Source organism: Miscanthus floridulus, chromosome 16, assembly GCF_019320115.1.
Source record: "Miscanthus floridulus cultivar M001 chromosome 16, ASM1932011v1, whole genome shotgun sequence".
In the NCBI taxonomy this organism is placed as follows: Eukaryota; Viridiplantae; Streptophyta; class Magnoliopsida; order Poales; family Poaceae; genus Miscanthus; species Miscanthus floridulus.
Genome location: NC_089595.1, coordinates 71,034,235 through 71,053,590, shown reverse-complemented (window position 1 = coordinate 71,053,590; position 19,356 = coordinate 71,034,235). Strand labels below are relative to the sequence as shown.

The 19,356-nt window shown below is 44.8% G+C and overlaps 2 protein-coding genes across 3 annotated transcripts; one reads left to right on the top strand and one right to left on the bottom strand.

Annotated features, from left to right (window-relative positions):
* The first annotated feature begins 12,866 nt into the window (after nt 1-12,866).
* On the top strand, nt 12,867-17,128 carry LOC136513134 (mitochondrial fission 1 protein A-like). Of its 2 annotated transcripts, XM_066507124.1 has the most exons (5): nt 12,899-13,214; nt 13,904-14,033; nt 14,167-14,288; nt 16,657-16,720; nt 16,881-17,128. In XM_066507124.1, the coding sequence occupies exons 1-5, from the start codon at nt 13,122-13,124 to the stop codon at nt 16,961-16,963; spliced, it is 492 nt and encodes a 163-aa protein (XP_066363221.1). In that variant the 5' UTR covers nt 12,899-13,121; the 3' UTR covers nt 16,964-17,128. The 2 variants fall into 2 exon arrangements, with proteins under 2 accessions (XP_066363222.1, XP_066363221.1); XM_066507125.1 differs by lacking the exons at nt 16,657-16,720; nt 16,881-17,128 and adding an exon at nt 14,384-14,712 and having other exon boundaries at nt 12,867-13,214.
* Nucleotides 17,129-17,150: 22 nt separating this feature from the next.
* LOC136513133 (annexin-like protein RJ4) lies at nt 17,151-18,734 on the bottom strand. The gene is made up of 5 exons (XM_066507123.1): nt 18,644-18,734; nt 18,336-18,481; nt 17,993-18,220; nt 17,577-17,885; nt 17,151-17,503 (listed from the first exon to the last, which is right to left on the bottom strand). Exons 1-5 carry the CDS (start codon nt 18,717-18,719, stop codon nt 17,303-17,305), a joined length of 960 nt encoding a protein of 319 aa, XP_066363220.1. The 5' UTR covers nt 18,720-18,734; the 3' UTR covers nt 17,151-17,302.
* Nucleotides 18,735-19,356: the final 622 nt, after the last annotated feature.

The window sequence follows — 19,356 nt, the reverse complement described above, 5'->3', positions numbered from 1 at the left end:
GTGTGTGGATTCCTCCTGATGGGCTCAGCGAGGATTCCTTTACGTCGTGATCGTAGTTTTTATTTATAACTCTCACCAAATGTTTTTATAAATGAAAGTTTCATAATCTGTTATAGTAGTTTATATATCAATACTTCATCATATCATTAATAGATGTTTATTTCCGCTATAATTCTGATCACATGTTTAAATTCCGTTGTACATTAAATTATTTATAACTCTGATAATATGATTACATTCCGCTGTTATACAATAACTATTATACTCTGATGTTGTACTAAAAGAGATGTATGAAATGGTTAAGAATGATGTAAGCTTTGTTCTCTCATTTATGATCCTGATGGCAAAAATGTGGATTTTCGGGTTCTCCCCTAGGGTGTTCCCGACGGAACTGAGTAATTTAGTGTTCTCCCTTGAGTGCTTAGTGTCTAATGGAAGATAAGCACTCCTATGAGGCATTAGATTAGGCGGTTCTGCCACACTTAAGATCACCGGGCTTTGGGCTGGCCCGACCCGTAGTTCTGGTCGTGCTTCCCGGGCCAGCACAGCACGAATTTCGGCCCGTAGGGCCGTGCTTGGGTCGAAGGCCAGGCACGACGCCTGAAGAGGCACGGCACGGGAGGCACGGTGTGCCGTGCCGGCACAACGACCTACGGGCCATGCTTGGCCCAGGCCCGTGCCAGACCGGGCCAGGCCGGCCCATTGGCCAACTATATCTCTGACCTACTCCCTCCATTCCTAAATAACCAAGGAAGTTACTGGGCTACAAAACATATAAACAATCTTACTATCTTAACATAAATTTCTTTCAAGAAAAAATATATATCCTAGTGTACTTAGGTTAATCATATCCATCTATATGGATTACATGTATGGTTTCTACTGATTTCATGTCGTGTCTTAGATCCAAAATCTTGATTATTTCAACTGCTCGTAAATAATAACACAAAATATGCGAACTAGATTAGTTGTTATCCAAATTTCCTTGTGGTATAATCTGTCAGCCCATCTTCGAGTCTCTGACTATGGGTATTTAGTTTTTTTTATAATTACTCTTTTGGTGGAGACGATATTGTTGGAATACGCAGGCTTGGCCTAAAAAAATTCTCAAAAATTTTAAATAAATCTTAAAGACACATTGATGCGTGCATATGGTGGTGTGGCAGAAAGTCCTACATTCCTAATTTAAGTAGAGGTTGTCATACTTAAATATGGAAGCCATCTTCACTTCTCCAAGTCTAGTGCAGGGAGAGACAAAGAAACCGACATGCAAATGCTCACTCGTCGGGTATGAGCAAAAGGTGTGTGACACATATGTGAATGGTCCATCGAAATATGTTTTGTGGTCTTGCAAGACCATGACCTCCTTCTACAGTTTTAGTTTTTGGTTACTTGCCCTTTAAATTTGTAAATGTTATCCTAATCAATTTAGATCATGATTAGAGATCATGCGGGACCATGTTGCTAATCGCATTCATGTTGCTCGGTTCAACTAGTTGAAAGCCCTATTTTGGTTTTGGATAATTGATGAAACCCTAGGACTAACCTTTGATCTAAGCGTGTGAATTAGATAAGGTAGTCCAATCCAAGTGGTAGAGCTAGATGATGGTCATGGTGAAGGTGATGGCCACAAAAGAGATGATCAAGTGCTCCAACATGGAAAAGAAGAAAGAGAAAAACAAAAAGCAAGGAGATCAAGGCAAAGGTATCAAATAGGTTTTTGTTTTCGTGATCAAGATACTATAGAGAGTGTGATCATGTTTAGAATCGATAGCCATACTATAAAGAGGGAAAATCTTTGGCTAAGCGGTTATCGAGTGCCACTAGGTGACATGATTCTTCCATATGCATTTAGGGACCCAGTGTGCTAACAATTGACCCTTGAAAAATGCTAACACATGAGCACACAAGTTCTACACTCTGTGGTTTGCAACTCAGAAGCAAGGGCAAAAATGTTAAGGAATTAGAAGATAAAAAGGAGGTGAAGGTACTCGACCGAACTCTGACGTTGGGGTGACCAGACTCACCCCGGGCGTGTCTGGTCAGTTTACCTAGGCGGCGCAGCACTTAGCCGAGAGGGCTGAAGGGCGATCAGACGCAGCGATCGGACATGGGGGCAATGTCCGGTCACTCGGTCCAAAGAGGGTGCAGCGCGCGGTGGCGATCGGATGCAGGAGACATCACGTGACCAGACACGTAGAGGCTGCGTTAGGTCATGGCTGACGTACGTTGACGCAAGCATCGTGGGCAAGCAAAGTGAAGACCGGACGCCGAGCACGTCAGGCCAACTCTGGCCGAATACGTTGAAAGCTCCAGTTTGGTTTTGGTGAATTGATGAAACCCTAAAGAGCTAACCTAGTTTATCAAGTGATCATGTGATAGGTAGCACATTCCAAGTGGTGAAGCAAATGAAGATCATGACATGATGATGGTGATGCCATGGTGATGATCAAGCGCTTGGACTTGAAAAGAAGAAAGAGAAAAACAAAAGGCTTAATGCAAAGGTATAAATGGTAGGAGCTATTTTGTTTTAGTGATCAAGACACTTAGAGAGTGTGATCACATTTAAGTTCGATAGCCGTACTATTAAGAGGGGTGAAACTCGTATCGAAATGCGGATATCAAAGTGCCACTAGATACTCTAACTCATTGCATATGCATTTAGGATCTAGTGGAGTGCTAACACCCTTGAAAATGTTTGTGAAAATATGCTAACACATGTGCACAAGATGATACACTTGGTGGTTGGCACATTTGAGCAAGGGTTAGGAACTTCACCGGTAGAGTATCCGCCTATAGAGTGTGGACAGTCTGATAGTGCCACCAGCGCCCTATACAGAAAAGACAGAGGTCACTATGAGTGACCGAACACTGGTCTCAGAAGGACTGGCGCGTCTGGTCTGTACAAGCAGCGAAGATGCTGGCGTCGGTCTCATATCGGATGCTGGGTCACTTAGTGACCGGACGCTAGAGGGTTGCGTCTGGTCTGCTGATGTGGCAGCGCACAGAGGAGACGCCGAGTGATCGGACGCTGGGTGAGTCTGGTCGAGCATGACCGGACACGCCCAGTCGTGATTTCTCATTTTTGGATGCTTACTAGAAACGACCGGACGCTGACGTCTAGCATCCGGTCACTTCACAGCAGCGTGTCCGGTCATCACTTGATTGTTGTGATCGAGCGCTCAGTATTTGAAGAGAGGGGACACGTGGCGTGCATCACAAGACCTGACGCTAGGGTCAAGCGTCCGGTCAATCTGACTGGAGCGTCCGGTCGCCCTATGTTCAGTGCAGTGAGGAGCCCAACGGCTCTATTTCGTGGGGGCTTCTATTTAAGCTCTATGGCCGGCTCAAGCTCACTCTCTTGGCCATTTGCATTGACATAGCAACCTTGTGAGCTTAGCGAAAGCCCTCCCACTCATCTCCATCATTGATTCATCATCTTTGTGAGATTAGGAGAGAATCCAAGTGCATTGCTTGAGTGTTTGCATCTAGAGGCACTTGGTGTTCGTGTTTTGCTGCGGGATTCACTTGTTACTCTTGGTGGTTGCCGCCACCTAGATGGCTTGGAGTAGCGAGGATCATCGAGCGGAGGTTGGTGATTGTCTCCAGCTCCGATCGTGGTGATTATGAGGGGTTCTTGACCTTTCCTCGGCGGAGAGCCAAAAGGTACTCTAGTAAATTGCTCATGGCTTGTGTGATCCTCATCTTGTGTTGGTTGTGCGGCACCCTATTGAGGGTTTGGCATGTGATGCCAATTAGCGCGTGAACCTCCAAGTGAGTGAATCGCCACAACGAGGACTAGCTTGCCCGCAAGCAAGTGAACCTCGGTAAAAAAATCATTGTGTCATCATTTGATTCTGAGGTGATCGGTCTTCATTGGTATTCATTCTTGTGATTAATTGGCTCCTTCCACGATACAGCAGTATAACCATCTTGCTCACTCTATTTACATTACCATAAACTAGTTGTCAAGCTCTTTAGTGTAGCTAGTTGTGAGAGCTTGTTAGTTTGGTTAGTGTGGCTCTTTAGTTAGTATTTGAGAGCACACTAACTTAGTGTAGTGACATAGCTTTTGTGTGGATAGAAACTATATAAACTAGAATTGTGGTAGGTGGCTTACAATTTTAGTAGGCTAGCGCAACACTTGCTTCGCCTCATAATTGTCTAACCGGTTTGCTAAAGTATTGTTGTAGAAATTTTAATAGGCTATTCACCCCCTCTAGCCATTAGGACATTTCACATGTCCGGTCAATAAAAATACTCTTTGGATGGTCTCTAAAAATGATCGGACGATACGTGGGCATGCGTCCGGTCATTTCTGCTGTGTGTCCGGCCGTTTGTTGATTGCGTGAGTGAATCATTTTTTAACCATTGGGATTTAACGTGCGAAGCTATCAACACGGCTTGCTATTATAAGTACAACGTGAGTCAATCCTTTTGGGCCAAAGCTATCAACATGGCTTGCTATTGTAGCAACCACCTCTATTGTCACCTATTGAAAGAGAAGACACCATATGAGCTCTTGAATGGTAGAAAGCCCAAGGTCTTTGGTTGCAAATGCTATATCTTGAAGAAATGCACTAGATTGGGCAAGTTTGACAAGAAATATGATGAATGATTCCTACTTGGTTATTCCACTACAAGTAAAGCATATAGAGTTTAGAATTTGGATAGTGGTACTCTTGAGGAAGTTCATGATGTTGGATTTGATAAAACCAAGGGTTCACAAGAAGAGAATGAGAACTTGGAAGATGTTAGAGACATTCAACTTTCAAATGCCATGAAGAACATGGATGCTGGTGAATTGAGGCCTAGGCAAGTGAATGATGATGGAGATGATCAAGTGCAAGTGCTCTCTAACTCAAATGTGGAAGATGATACAAATCAAGCTAGTACAAGTGGTTCTCATGATAATGAACAAGATCAAGTGGCTAGTACATCATCTCAACCTAATGATCAAGCAAGTGCAAGCAATCAAGTTCCAATTCTTCAACCAACCAATATTGCAAGGGATCATCCATTGGACACTATCATTAGTGATATTTCAAGAGGAGTGCAAACTAGATTAAGATTGGCTTCATTTTATGAGCATTTCTCATTGTGTCATCCATTGAACCAAAGAAGATAGATGAAGCATTGAAGGATGTTGATAGGGTGAATGCTATGCATGAAGAATTGAATAACTTCACAAGAAATCAAGTATGGGAATTAGTAGAGAGACCAAAGGGACACAATGTGATTGAAACCAAATGGGTCTTTAGAAACAAGCAAGATCAAGATGGGATAGTAGTAAGGAACAAAGCAAGATTGGTAGCTCAAGGATATACACAAGTTGAAGGTCTTGACTTTGGAGAAACATATGCCCCAGTTGCTAGATTGGAAGCAATTAGAATCTTGCTAGCCTATGCTTGTGCCCACAACATCAAGCTCTATTAAATGGATGTTAAGAGTGCATTTCTCAATGGTTACATCAATGAAGAAGTATATATTGAGCAATCTCCCGGTTTTGAAAATGACAAGAAGCCCGACCATGTGTACAAGTTGAAGAAGACATTGTATGGCTTGAAGCGAGCATCTAGAGCATGGTATGAGAGATTGAGGGACTTCCTACTCTCTAAAGGGTTTATAATGGGCAAGGTTGACACCACTCTTTTCATCAAGAAAATTGGAAAAGATTTATTTGTATTGCAAATCTATATTGATGATATCATATTTGGATCAACCAATCAAGATTTTTGTGAAGAATTTAGAAAGATGATGGCTAATGAGTTTGAGATGTCCATGATTAGAGAGTTAAGTTACTTCCTTAGTCTTCAAATCAAGCAATTGAAGAATGGTACATTTGTGAGTCAAGGCAAGTATATCAAGGACATGATCAAGAAATTTGGCATGAGTGATAGCAAAGTCATTAGCACACCAATAGGAGCAAATGGCAACTTGGATAGTGATGCAAGTGGCAATATGGTGGATCAAAAATTGTATCAGTCTATGATTAGAAGCCTACTCTATGTGACCGCATCAATGTCGGATGTCATATTTAGTGTATGCATGTGTGTAAGATTTTAAAGCCTCACCAAGAGAAAGTCATTTGAAGGCTACAAAAAGAATATTGAGGTACTTGAAGCATACACCAAATGTTGGTTTGTGGTATCCCAAAGGAGCAAAGTTTGAGCTAGTTGGTTACTCCGACTCAGATTATGCGGGATGCAAGGTTGAAAGGAAGAGCACCTCAGTCATATGTCAATTGTTGGGAAGATCACTTGTTTCATGGTCATCAAAGAAGCAAAATAGTGTTGCATTATCAACCGCCAAAGTCGAATACATATCTTCTGGTAGTTGTTGTGCACAAATACTTTGGATAAAGGCCACTTTGAGTGACTTTGGAATCAAGTTTAAGAAAGTGCCATTGCTATATGACAATGAGAGTGCAATCAAGTTGACCAACAATCCGGTTCAACATGCAAGAACAAAGCACATTGACATCCGCCACCATTTCATAAGAGATCACCAACAAAAAGGGAACATTTGCATTGAGAGTGTAGGCACCAAAGATCAACTTACCGATATATTCACCAAGCCATTGGATGAGAAAAAGGTTTTGCAAGCTAAGAAATAAGTTGAACATATTAGATTTCTCAAATATGTGTTGATGCACCCCCACTTATATGACATGCCTCTTCTTCGAGCAATCCAAGGTAAAAGCTGATTGGCATGACATATATCCTTGCTAAGGACATATTTAGTGCATCTAGACATCTTTCATATTTAATAGGCTCATTCATGAAAATCAAATGAATTTGATGTTTGTATGGTACCACTATTGCTTCTATGCTTAACTTGATCTAGTAGTAGCATATGACATGTTTGTGGGCTTGTAAACCTAGTGTTTGATCTAGAAAATAAGCTCTAAGTGTTTAACTCAACATGGTACAAGATAACCCTTATTTTGAGGTGTGAAGAAGCTTATCCTTGGATCAAACCGAGTTAAATGTCTTTGGCAAGAAGTCTAGACTGAACCAAATTTAGAAATATGATCCTCACCCTATTAATTGACATTGATAATCTCAACCTATCTACATTTTGAACCTTTGTGGTTATTGATGACAAAGGGGGAGAAAAACAAAGATCTAAGTGACAGGGAGAATTTTACATAGGGGGAGAGATATGATAAAGAAAAGGAATCAATTAAGATTTTGAGCATACAAGTAGGGGGGGTAAGCTCATGAACTTGTATGGTGCATGTGAATGTGCATTTCATATGTTTGCTTGTATGGCACAAGTTTTAAATTTCAATATCCATGCTTGTGTGGTGTATGCTAGTTGTAGGTTTGAATGATGAAATGAAAAACTAGCATGCATAGGTTATCTAGTGATTTCATTTCCAAGTGATATCGAGCTAACCATGGTGCTAAGGATGGTATATTGGTGCACTCCGATTGGTATCATGCTTCAAAGGTCCATCTTTTATACCTTAGCATCATTTGGTAGACATTGTCTCTTATATTTCCTATCTAAGCATATGTGCAAGTTACAATCTAAACTCTTAGCACATATGTAGGGGAGGGGGCAATTGCTACCATATGGGGTTCATGAAACTTGTCCATATCCTCTTACACATAGTAAATATGCTTGGACCAGCAACATGGATTCAATTGAATTTAAATTCATATCTTTGTGAAAGGGTTGTCATCAATTACCAAAAAGGGGGAGATTGAAAGCTCCAGTTTGGCTTTGGTGAATTGATGAAACCCTAAAGTGCTAACCTAGTTTATCAAGTGATCATGTGATAGGTAGCACATTCCAAGTGGTAAAGCAAATGAAGATCATGACATGATGATGGTGATGCCATGGTGATGATCAAGCACTTGGACTTGAAAAGAAGAAAGAGAAAAAACAAAAGGCTCAAGGCAAAGGTATAAATGGTAGGAGGTATTTTGTTTTGGTGATCAAGACACTTAGAGAGTGTGATCACATTTAAGTTCGATAGCCATACTATTAAGAGGGGTGAAACTCGTATCGAAATACAGTTATCAAAGTGTCACTAGATGCTCTAACTCATTACATATGCATTTAGGATCTAGTGGAGTGCTAACACCCTTAAAAATATTTGTGAAAATAAGCTAACACATGTGCACAAGGTGATACACTTGGTGGTTGGCACATTTGAGCAAGGGTTAGTAACTTCACCGGCGGAGTGTCCACCCGTAGAGTGCGGACAGTCCGACGGTGCCACCGGTGCCCTATATAGAAAAGACGGAGGTCACTGTGAGTGACCAGACACCGGTCTTAGAAGGACCGGCGTGTTCGGTCTGTAGAAGCAGCGAAGACGTTAGCGTCGGTCTCATACCGGACGCTGGGTCACTTAGGACATGATTTGTTGCTTTGGTGATAGGGAGCCGGGATGGAGAGGCAGTCTAGGATGGTGAGATGCATGTTCAAATCGTGCACCTAGTCGTGTTTGGTTGTCTTTGTTGTTGGTCCAGTACGAGATGTGATCTTGTTTGGTTGCATGCATGGATAAGAGTTTTGAGTGTGCGACACATGAGCCCTTATACCATGGGTGCATCGTGTCATCCTGCATCACGAGGGAAGTGGAAATTGAGAAGACGGAGTCATACGGGATGGAGGGGGTGAAGATGAATGAGACAGAGCAGAAAAAGGATGCGAGATAGGCATCCAAACACGGCCAAGCGCACCAAGCGGTGCTGGGATGGGGCTCAGGATGGCCTCCTGCGTGCAACCAATCACCCCCTTAGTGACCGGACGCTGGAGGGTTGTGTCCGGTCCTGCTGACGTGGTAGCGCATAGAGGAGACGCCGAGTGATCGGACACTGGGTGAGTCCGGTCGAGCATGAGCGGACGCGTCTAATCATGATTTCTCATTTCTGGATGCTTACTAGAAACGACTAGACGTTGAGGTCCAGCATCCGATCAGTTCACAGCAGCGCGTCCGGTCATCACTTGATCATTGGGATCGAGCACTCAGTATTTGAATAGAGGGGACACGTGGCATGCATCGCACGACCTGACGTTGGGGTCCAGCGTCCGGTCAATCTGACCGGAGCATCCGGTCGCCCCGTGTTCAGTGCAGTGAGGAGCCCAACAACTCTATTTTGTGGGGGCTTCTATTTAAGCCCCATGGCTGGCTCAAGCTCACTCTCTTGGTGTGGGGGTATGGCCTTCGGTATCCACAAGACAAGACATGGGCCACACCATCAGAGGTGGCCCAGCCCACAAGATTAAGGAGTGCACGGCTCTGCTCGGCGTGCGGGACATTGTATAGTACCAAATAGGATACTTTACTTGTAACCCTACCCTTCTAGACTATATAAGGAGAGGTAGGGGTCCCCTAGCGGACACGATCCATCTAGATCTATCTACTACATCTCAATGCAATACATCATAACATAGGATGTAGGTATTACGTCATACTGACGCACGAATCTGTCTAAATCTTGTGTCTTGGTGCTTGTATTACCATCTCGCTCCTGATCTCGCTCACCTCTATGACAAATCTACCATCGTGGGATACCCCTTGGTGGACTATCGAGCATCTTTCGTCGACACTTGGCCATTTGCATTGACATAGCAACCTTGTGAGCTTAGCCAAAGCCCTCCCACTCATCTCCAGCATTGATTCATCATCTTTGTGAGATTGGGAGAGAATCCAAGTGCATTGCTTGAGTGTTTGCATCTAGAGGCACTTGGTGTTCGTGTTTCGCTGTGGGATTCGCTTGTTACTCTTGGTGGTTGCCGCCACATAGATGGCTTGGAGCAGCGAGGACCGTCGAGCGGAGGTTGGTGATTGTCTCCGTCTCCGATCGTGGTGATTGTGAGGGGTTCTTGACCTTTCCCTGGTGGAGAGCCAAAAAGTACTCTAGTAAATTGCTCGTGGCTTATGTGATCCTCATCTTGTGTTGGTTGTGCGGCACCTTATTGAGGGTTTGGCGTGTGATGCCAATTAGCGCGTGAACCTCCAAGTGAGTGAATCGCCACAACGAGGACTAGCTTGCCAATAAGCAAGTGAACCTCAGTAAAAAATCATTGTGTCAGTATTTGATTCCGAGATGATCGGTCTTCATTGGTATTCATTCTTGTGATTGATTGACTCCTTCCACGATACGGCGGTATAACCATTTTGCTCACTCTCTTTACATTACCACAAACTAGTTGTCAAGCTCTTTAGTGTAGCTAGTTGTGAGAGCTTGTTAGTTTGGTTAGTGTGGCTCTTTAGTTAGTATTTGAGAGCACACTAACTTAGTGTAGTGACATAGCTATTGTGTGGATATAAACTATATAAACTAGAATTATGGTAGGTGGCTTGCAATTTTAGTAGGCTAGCGCAACACTTGTTTCGTCTCATAATTGTCTAACCGGTTTGCTAAAGTGTTGTTATAGAAATTTTAATAGGCTATTCACCCCCTCTAGCCATTAGGAGCTTTCACACGTCCGGTCAATAAAAATATGCTTTGGATCATCTCTGAAAACGATCGGACGATATGTGGGCGTGCGTCCGATCATTTCTGTTGTGCGTCCGACCATTTGTTGACTACGTGAGTGAATCGTTTTTTAACCGTTGGGATTTAATGTGAGAGATTCAAAGGGCGACACATGGACGGCCGAGGGCGACTAGACTCAGGGCGACCAGATGCTGGGTGCGTCCAATTGGTGCATCCGATCGCCCCCAAGGCTCTAACGACTCTTTGAGTCTTGGGGCGTCTATAAATAGAAGTGCTTCACCTTGGGCTCACTCTCTTGCACATTTTCACCTGTGATACATCCTTGTGAGCCTAAGCAAACACCTTCCACTCATCTTCATAATTGATTTATCATCATAGTGAGATTGAGAGTGATTCCAAGTACATTTGCTTGAGTGACTGCATCTAGTGGCACTTAGGGATTGTTGTGGCTGTGGATTTCTTGTTTTTCTTGGTGGTTGCCGCCACCTAGATGGCTTGGAGCAACGAAGGAGCATTGGCATGAGTTGGTGATTGTTCGTAGCCATCTCCCGATGATTGTGAGGGGTCTTGTACCTTACCCTGCATAGAGCCAAAAGGTAACTGTAGTGGATTGCTCATGTCATTGAGTTACCTCACTTGTGGGTAGGTTCTTGCATCATCCATTGTTGGACTAGGTTTGTAAAACACTTATTAGCCATCAAATCACTAAGTGTTGGTCGACACAACGGGGACTAGTGTGCCGGCAAACATGTGAACCTCGAAAGAAAAATCTTGGTGTCCATTGTGTTTGAAATTCTCCCGATAATTGAGTTGGCTTTTCATATTGTGATTGGTTCATTCCGCGATATAGCGGTATAATCACCCTACTCTCTTCCTTACATTCTTTGCAAACTAGTTGTGTAGCAAGCTCTTTAGTGTAGCTAGCTTTTGAGAGCTTGCTTGCTAGTTTAGTTTCACCTTGTGAAGCTCTTTAGTGTAGCCTTGTTGAGAGATCTTAGTGAGTAGTGACTTAGCTCTTGTTGTGTGTCTAGTGATCATAGCAACTGGAATTGTTTGGATAGGTGGCTTGCAACCATTGTAGAGTTAGAGCAAAATTATATTTCGCCGTTTAGCATACTAACAAATTGTTTTAGTGATCTTGTAGAGTTTTTTAATAGGCTATTCACCCCTCTAACCATATTAGGACCTTTCACTAGTATGTTAGGGTTATACATTCTAGTATCTAAGTTTGTCATGATCTATGTTAGAATTAATCATGAAATTACCTACTTATTATTCAACATATATGTCCATGACGACGATCTGTCTGCGGTGACTGCATCAATCTCAAAGTTTGGCCATCCAATCTAAAACGATTATTAGGAGAGCCTACACTTAAGCTAATCCTAGCTAGTGCATAGCACAAACTCATATTAAATAAGTGTCACACACATCACTCTCATATACCTATACCTAATAGATTGCATTAGCACATGCGGGTAACCAATCAAACATCTAATATTTTTTACATTCGTTCATGCAAACTCACTAAACACTCTCCTTTCTAATGGTATGTTTGTGTAGGACCAAAAATTAGCTGAAGTTAGCTAACAAATTGGCTAACAACTAGTTAGAGTCTTGCCGGCTAGAAAATTAATCACCCTATTAGCCCCCTGTTCGATGGACTAGGGATAATTTGGTTAATTTTTAACTTGTTAACAGCCCTGATATCAAATGGCCTAAATACGATTCCGTTCAATCTAGGTTCCTTATCGGAATATACAATACAAATTCCATTTAGTAACCAAACAGATACTCAGTTTGTTTCGAAAATAGGTATTAGTCGATTGAAGGGTGTGACAACTGATAAAGAGGGTGGAACCACTAGACGCAAAGATATTCTCAGGGCAGTCCTAATCCAGAAACTATGAGGTAGTTTCTATACTTGCCAAATTTTGTAGACATTACACATGGAAATTATATTCTCAATGAAGAGTTTCTAGAAAATAATTTTTGTCCACATGTCTTCTCTCTTCATCATCTACCAACCCTATCTCTTCATATCGGTTTCTGTGTAGACATGATTTCTTATAAAGAAACTATTTTATCATCTTTCTTCTTTAATTGTAATGCCATATTATTTTTTTTCTTAGTTGGCATCCTAATTAAGGAACCTAGAAAACATCTACTCTCTTCGTTTAAATTATAAGATATTTAACTATTCTAGATATATATGTTTTTAGTATGCATTATGTCTAAAAATGATATATATTTGTTTTGAGGGGAACCTAAAAATGATATATAGAAAATGAAAAATGTCTTATAATTTAGTAGATTTTTTATTGGGCCTGTCCTCAGCGGTAGCCGGTAGGGCCTCAAAGGAGGAGAGAGAGAGAGAGAGGACGGCCGTCGTTCTCCTCTCTTCTAACCTTCTTTCTTAACGACGAAGACACGGAAGCAGTCCCAAATCGTCGCATTTCACTGACATATCAGTGACAAAAACACGACTTAGAATCCCCCATTTCCCCTCGTGGCGTGCGCAACGATCTAGGGCTTCTCGAATCCCCCTTTTCCTCCTGCGGTAAGCGGTTCCACACCCATCCCTGCACGCGAAGCCTGGAATAGCCCCCCCTGCTCTGCCACCTCCTCGGATTCCGATCGCCCCCCGCAGACAGCAGATCTATGGAGGCCAAGATGGAACGCTTCTTCGAGTCCGTGGGCAATTTCTTCACCGGAGGCGACAACATCCCCTGGTGCGACCGCGACCTCATCGCCGTGAGCACTCTGGGAACTTTCCCCTCTGCATTTTCCACTCCGTTGCCGTCCGAATCCTTGCAGATTTTGAGGGTTTTTTTTTTTGCGGTATCCCGCCAGCTCGGTGGGGACTAGGGTTAGATCGTGTACCTGCAACCGAAGCATTCGGAGGTTAGGTATAGCAGGGAGAGGGGGATGGGAGGAGTCAGAAGGGGATCATCGCCAACAGTTTGTATTGGGGTCAAAGGGCGTGGGTGACCTTTGCATGCGAGCACATAATTGTTTCTGTAATGTGTCCTTTCTGATGCCCTGTTAGAATTGCTTGGTAAAGGGGGGGTAGCACGGGTTTCAGTACTTCAGTTTAGGCCATAGCATTGGCAGCCTACCCATTCAGCACCATGGCTGTGTGTTGATCATGTTGGCATTTTATTTTGAGCGGCTTGTTGCAGTCATGTGTCATGCTGTGTCTGTGGCATAGACTAACCAAGCTGAATGCCCTCCCTGCTTATTTTGGTTGGAGAGTATAGGTCAAGAATTCTGTTAGCATAATTTGCTAACACAGAACTTTCAGCGTTGATCTTGTTGCTAGTTGATGTCGCTGAATATGTTTTTATACTGCTCTTCACGTTCTTGCTATTGTATCTGTTTCCTGAGGTTCTGCTAATATGTGGAAACTCAGAATTCAGCTGAGCGATTTTGTTTGTCCTTAGGGCATTGAAAGAGAGCTTGCCGATGCTGTAAATGATGAACAGAGGAATGCTAGCCTTATGAGGTTATCATGGGCCCTTGTGCACTCCAGGCAGACAGATGATGTAAACCGTGGAATCAGCATGCTTCAAGGTCTGTTATCAGTGTTTTGCGCAAAACTAGCACTTGGCTTCTTCTAACCAAGTGTTTAGATTTTGTTGATTATGTTTCCTTTGGCCATAGGTTATTCTCTAACCTGTTTTGATTGGCCCATTTGGTTCTACAGCTTCTTTGGATAATTCTGGCAGTCCTCTGGAGACTAAGGAAAAGATGTACTTGTTGGCAGTTGGGCTCTACAGGATTGGCGACTACTCAAAAAGCAGGCAACTTGCAGATCGCTGTTTGGAGGTATGAGTCCAGTATCATTTAGCTTCTAGAATGCTATATATGATTTATGATTTCTTGATATCTTATCAATATCTGCCAAAATGCAATGTTGCCAGGATATGATGCAATTTCTGTGCTGCAACCAAACTCTATGTTCCTTTCTACTAGTAAACTGCAATTGAGCCAACATGTATGTTTGTGCTTAGCCCATGTGACATTGGCAATCAATTTTTGTATTGAATTGATACTGTAACTGGATATTTCTTTGCCATACAACATCATGATGACTAAATTTCACTAAATTCATTTGATCCATTTTTTAACTGAACTGTTTTTTTTTTCATCTGAAGTATCAGTTTATATAATTCTTAAACAGGCATTATTCTTTTTATTATTAGTAGCTGGCTACCTACCATCCTATTGGGCCTGTTTGGTTGGGTGGCTAACCCTAGCCAGGCTTCAGGGAGCCACCTTCGGGCTGTTTGGTTGCCTGTTTTAGAGGTCAAAGCCAGGCTCCAGGAAGCCACCCAACACCACTTAGCCAGGCTCCAGAAAAACGCAGATATCGGTCGTTACTTTGGGAGCCAGGCTCCGCTGAGCTCGCGTGCGCGATTCTCTCACCGCTCAGCGCTGCTCCTCACCTCTCACCTCTCACCTCTGCTCCTTCGTGCTCCCTGTTGGCTTGGCCGCCGCCGGAGATGTGCCTGGTCCCCACGCCAGAGATGGCCCTGCGCTGGAAGTTCCGCGGCACTGACACCTCGCCACCCAACGCCGCCGTGGCCGCGGCCATCGCCGTGGTACACCGTCTTCGTCTTCTGCTTTGAGCTCGCGGACTGGAGCGAGAGCAGCAGGTTCACGTTCGTGGTGGTGCTGTTGCCGCTGCTGCCGTCGTGGAGATGGAGGAGTCTGCGTGCTCCGCCTCAGGACTGGAGGTGCGATTCGAGCGGAGGATGCCCTGTTGTTGCCGTGTGCTCCGATGGAGGATGCCCTGCTGCTGCCGTGCGCGATTCGAGCGGAGGATGCCCTGCTGCTGCCGTATGCTCCGACGGAGGATGCCCTACTGACGCACATGGGAAGTAGGCGGGCCATACACTGCCGTGGTGGAGGTGCTCGCCGGCAGTGGAAGAGGTGCTCGGCCCAGATGCTCGCGGTGCTCGTCTGCCATGGAAGAGAACCGAGCAGCTGGGAGGGCCATGTTTTTTTCGTGTACTGCTGCAACCTCACTGCCGCCTGCGCGTCCACCACGGAGAGCCCCTCAACTGACCGCCAGGCACCAGAGATGATGCCGCCCTTCTCCTCTGCCGTTTGGGGCATGGGCAGCGGGGTCTGAGAAGGCCCGGCCCCGAGCTATGGCGTCGAGTAGCAAAGCCCACCACCGGTGAGGGTGCGCACCACATCTTTGTGAAAATGTCTCAAAGGGGGTAAAGTTACCAGCTCCAAGAAGAGGTCATTCTATGCAAAGTAAACCAGGCAACCAAACACACCTTCTGTTAGCCAGGCTTAGATAATGCAGGCAACCAAACAACTAGCAATTGGCTTGCTGGGGACAGGCTAAAGCTGCCTCGGCTAGGATTCTAGCCAGGCTAGAAATAAGCCAAGAAACCAAACATACTGTGCCTTATCTTGGGGCCAATACTTTTCTGTTTTAGCTGTACTTTTAAACAATTTTGTGTTCTTATATACAGTTATGTTGTGAAGCAGTGGACTTAAATAGGTTCTCTGATGTGTTCTATTAATTCTTTCCCTGGACCTCCCGTCGTCATCTAATTCTAGCTAGAGCGGCCTATGATCATGAATTGAAGGCCTAAGATCATGAATTGAAGCTTATGACTGTTTGGAGGCTGATGACCCTGTTAGGCTGTTGCCCTTGTCTACTATTGCATGAAACCCCCCATTTTTTTCTATGATAATCTGTTCTCAATTTGGCATTTATGCTTTGGAACAACAGAAAGAAAGTAATAGTTTCTGCTCTGCCAATGTTCACATGTTACATGTACTGTGTATTCAGAAACAAGTGGTTTATTGAAAATGGATTTGTTGGTTCTTTCCTTTTCTTTGGAACTCCCTTTGTGGAGTTAATTTGGTTTTCTTTCCTAACCTACATGTGTACTGGGTATGTGGTATGTACTGGAAGCTAGCATAGCTGAAATTGTTTAGGATTCTTATCAGAAGATCGTTCTGGCTTATGTGATAGGATGTGTTTATTTGCAAGACCACTGAGTCTCTAAGATTTTAAAGTTTTCCCAATTCCTCAAGGATATTGTTGCCTTGATATTCTAATATCGAACTTACATAATTTCTTTCCTGTAGATTCAAATATTCTTAATTTCTCAAGGATATTGTTGCCTTGATATTCTAATATCTAACTTGCATGATTTCTGTCCTGTAGATTCAACCTGACTGGAGGCAGGCCATGTCTCTGAAGAAGGCAATAGAAGATAAAATTGCCAAAGGTGAGATAACTTAATCAGCTAAACTTGGTCACATTTGCATTGGATTCTTTGCAACCCAAATGCTTTCATCACTTCAGTGTACTTATCGGGGCCATGTTCATGAAGTGCTGTGTAGAGCTAAAGTTGTCTAGATAACCAAACCAAATTCTTCTACTCGCAGATGGTGTGATTGGAATAGGAATCGCGACAGCTGCCGTGGGACTTGTGGTTGGTGGAATAGCTGCTCTTGCCAGGAAGAAGTGAGGCGAATAGATTGGATCAGCTCATTGAACTAGTTGGAGAGTCCCCGTCTGTAATTCCATCTCTTCTGTTGTTACCTTGGTGATATTACAGTTCGAATCGCAACAGTCTTTATGTGTACAAATAGTGCTTGGATGATAATACTCGAGACACCATAGCTTTTGTTAATTGGTTTTCCCATTGATCTGGCGTTTTATTATCACCAAATGGATCACCACAAATATCACCATTTCACTTAGCAGTTTTGTAGGCATTTTGTTCAATCAAACAAGAACAAGCAAGCTACAAGTCGCAAACAATCTCTCCAACCTACATATAGATCCAGCATCCATCCATGGTCATTCACTCAGGCCCGACTAGAGTGAGCAAGATGCCATTGTAGTATCCGGACGTGTCGCCGTTGATGTCGCTGGTCACCGTCTTGCGGTACCTGGCCTTGTACTCCTCCTTCACCTTCTTCATGTCGATCTCGGCGCGCGAGACGACCGCCCTCGTCAGGGACTCCTCGTCCGTACCGAGCCCGACGATGGAGCTCCGGATCACCTGCAATGGAACAACAAAAAGGGCCATCAGAAATGAACGGATTACTATGCTACTGAACTGAAGGATGGGTTACCTCCGCGAAGTGCTTCTCCGGCGACGTCAAGCACCACACCGCTGTCTTGAGCACCGCCGCGAGCTGGTCGCTGCGGCGTTCTTCCTCGAGTACCTCGTCGATGGCCTTGCCATGGTCCTGCCTGTACCGCTCGAGCGTCGCCTTCAGCTGCGGCTTGCTCCTGGAGCTGACGATGCGCACGACGTCGCCGTGCAGCGGCTGCTTCCTGGCCACCACCGCGTCGTGCAGCTCCGCCGCCTCCGCCCTTGCCAGCTCGGCATCGACGAGCTCGCCGGAGTACCGGTACGAGCTCACCAGCCGCACCAAGAACTGCAAGACAGACTAGACACCCGGCTGAGGTGAGCGACTGGCCGGCCGGCCAAGAAACGTCAGGATCTGACTGCACACGACACGGTGGCAGGAGCCGGCGGCCTCGCCTGCTTGAGGAGGGGGTCCTTGTAGAGCGGGCACGCGGCGACGTCCTCCTCCAGGGAGGCGGAGTAGGCCTCGCGGTAGGCCTTCCTGACGGCGACGAGGTGGTCCGGCGTCGACGCGCAGGCGACCTCGATGAGCACCCACACGTACCGCTCGCCCTTCTTCATGGCCTTGTGGGCGAGCTTGGCGTCACGCGCCGCCGGGTCCGCCGTCCACAGCATCATCGCGCTCTGCCAGGACCAGGAGTAACGCCGCCGTGCCGGCGAGGAGGCAGGAACTGTCAGGTCGGGTCGGCAATCCAATCCAAGACATCGAATCGATCGACGCACGAAACCTTGGAATTACCCGGAAGTCGCCGGAGAGCTCGGAGTGGAGCCTGTCGAGGAGGGATTCGTTGTAGAGGCCCTCGTAGGCCACGGCGATCTCCGCGCGCTGCGCCGCCGTCCGGTGGCCCAGTATCTCGATCAGCGCCTTCTCGTCCGTGCCCCATCCTGTCCCAAGTTCAATCCATGAGAGAGGAATATTTTACCATTGTCTGGAAGCAGCTCTGTTCTTGATCAGGGAATCAACAGTAACCTCCCAATTCTCAAAGGTAACAAAACAAGGGAACCGATACAGCATTGCACAATTCAGTGGTTACAGCATGGAAATACCTTGCACTGCTTTCCTAATGTTCTCGGCGTCTTCGGTTGCGGAAGGGACCGGGTTGGGGACCGAGATGGAGGCCATGGAGGCAGGTGCTGCTCCTGCTTCACCTGGGAGAGCTGGGTCGGAGAAGTGGATGAAGAGAAGGTTGAGGGGAGGGATGTTATGGATACACTCCAGGCAGCAGCGCCAGCAACACATGGCACACGCCTAGAGACCCCCAAAGCTCCACCACCTAGGATGAGCTTCTGCCAATTTTTCATGGTGTGTGTGTTCCCTGACGTGGTTGACGATGATGTTGTTTCGATTCATTTGTAGGCTAATTGCTACTACGAGAATAATGTGATCCAAATTGAGATCGACAGCCTTGGCTAGTGGGGCTCGCTGTGTACTCGTACAGCGCAGTCCAGGGATGTTTTTAGGGGTTTGCAGTTATAGTAATTATTTTTTGCTAATATCAAATATATATGCCTATAACTATAATAAAGCTTGTCGTTGCCGGACATGTTATTCACACTTGTTCAATCCTATGTGACCATATTAGAATATAATAATCCACCAACCGTTGGTTGTTTGAACTGCATCCGAATTTTATAACCCAAACAGAATTAAAAATAGATAAACGAACTGCATCAAATTTTTAGTGCCCCTACTTTTTCAAAACCAAGGCATAGTTTACCGCTATTTGATTTAGAGGAGTTGGCATGGTAACTTCAACTAA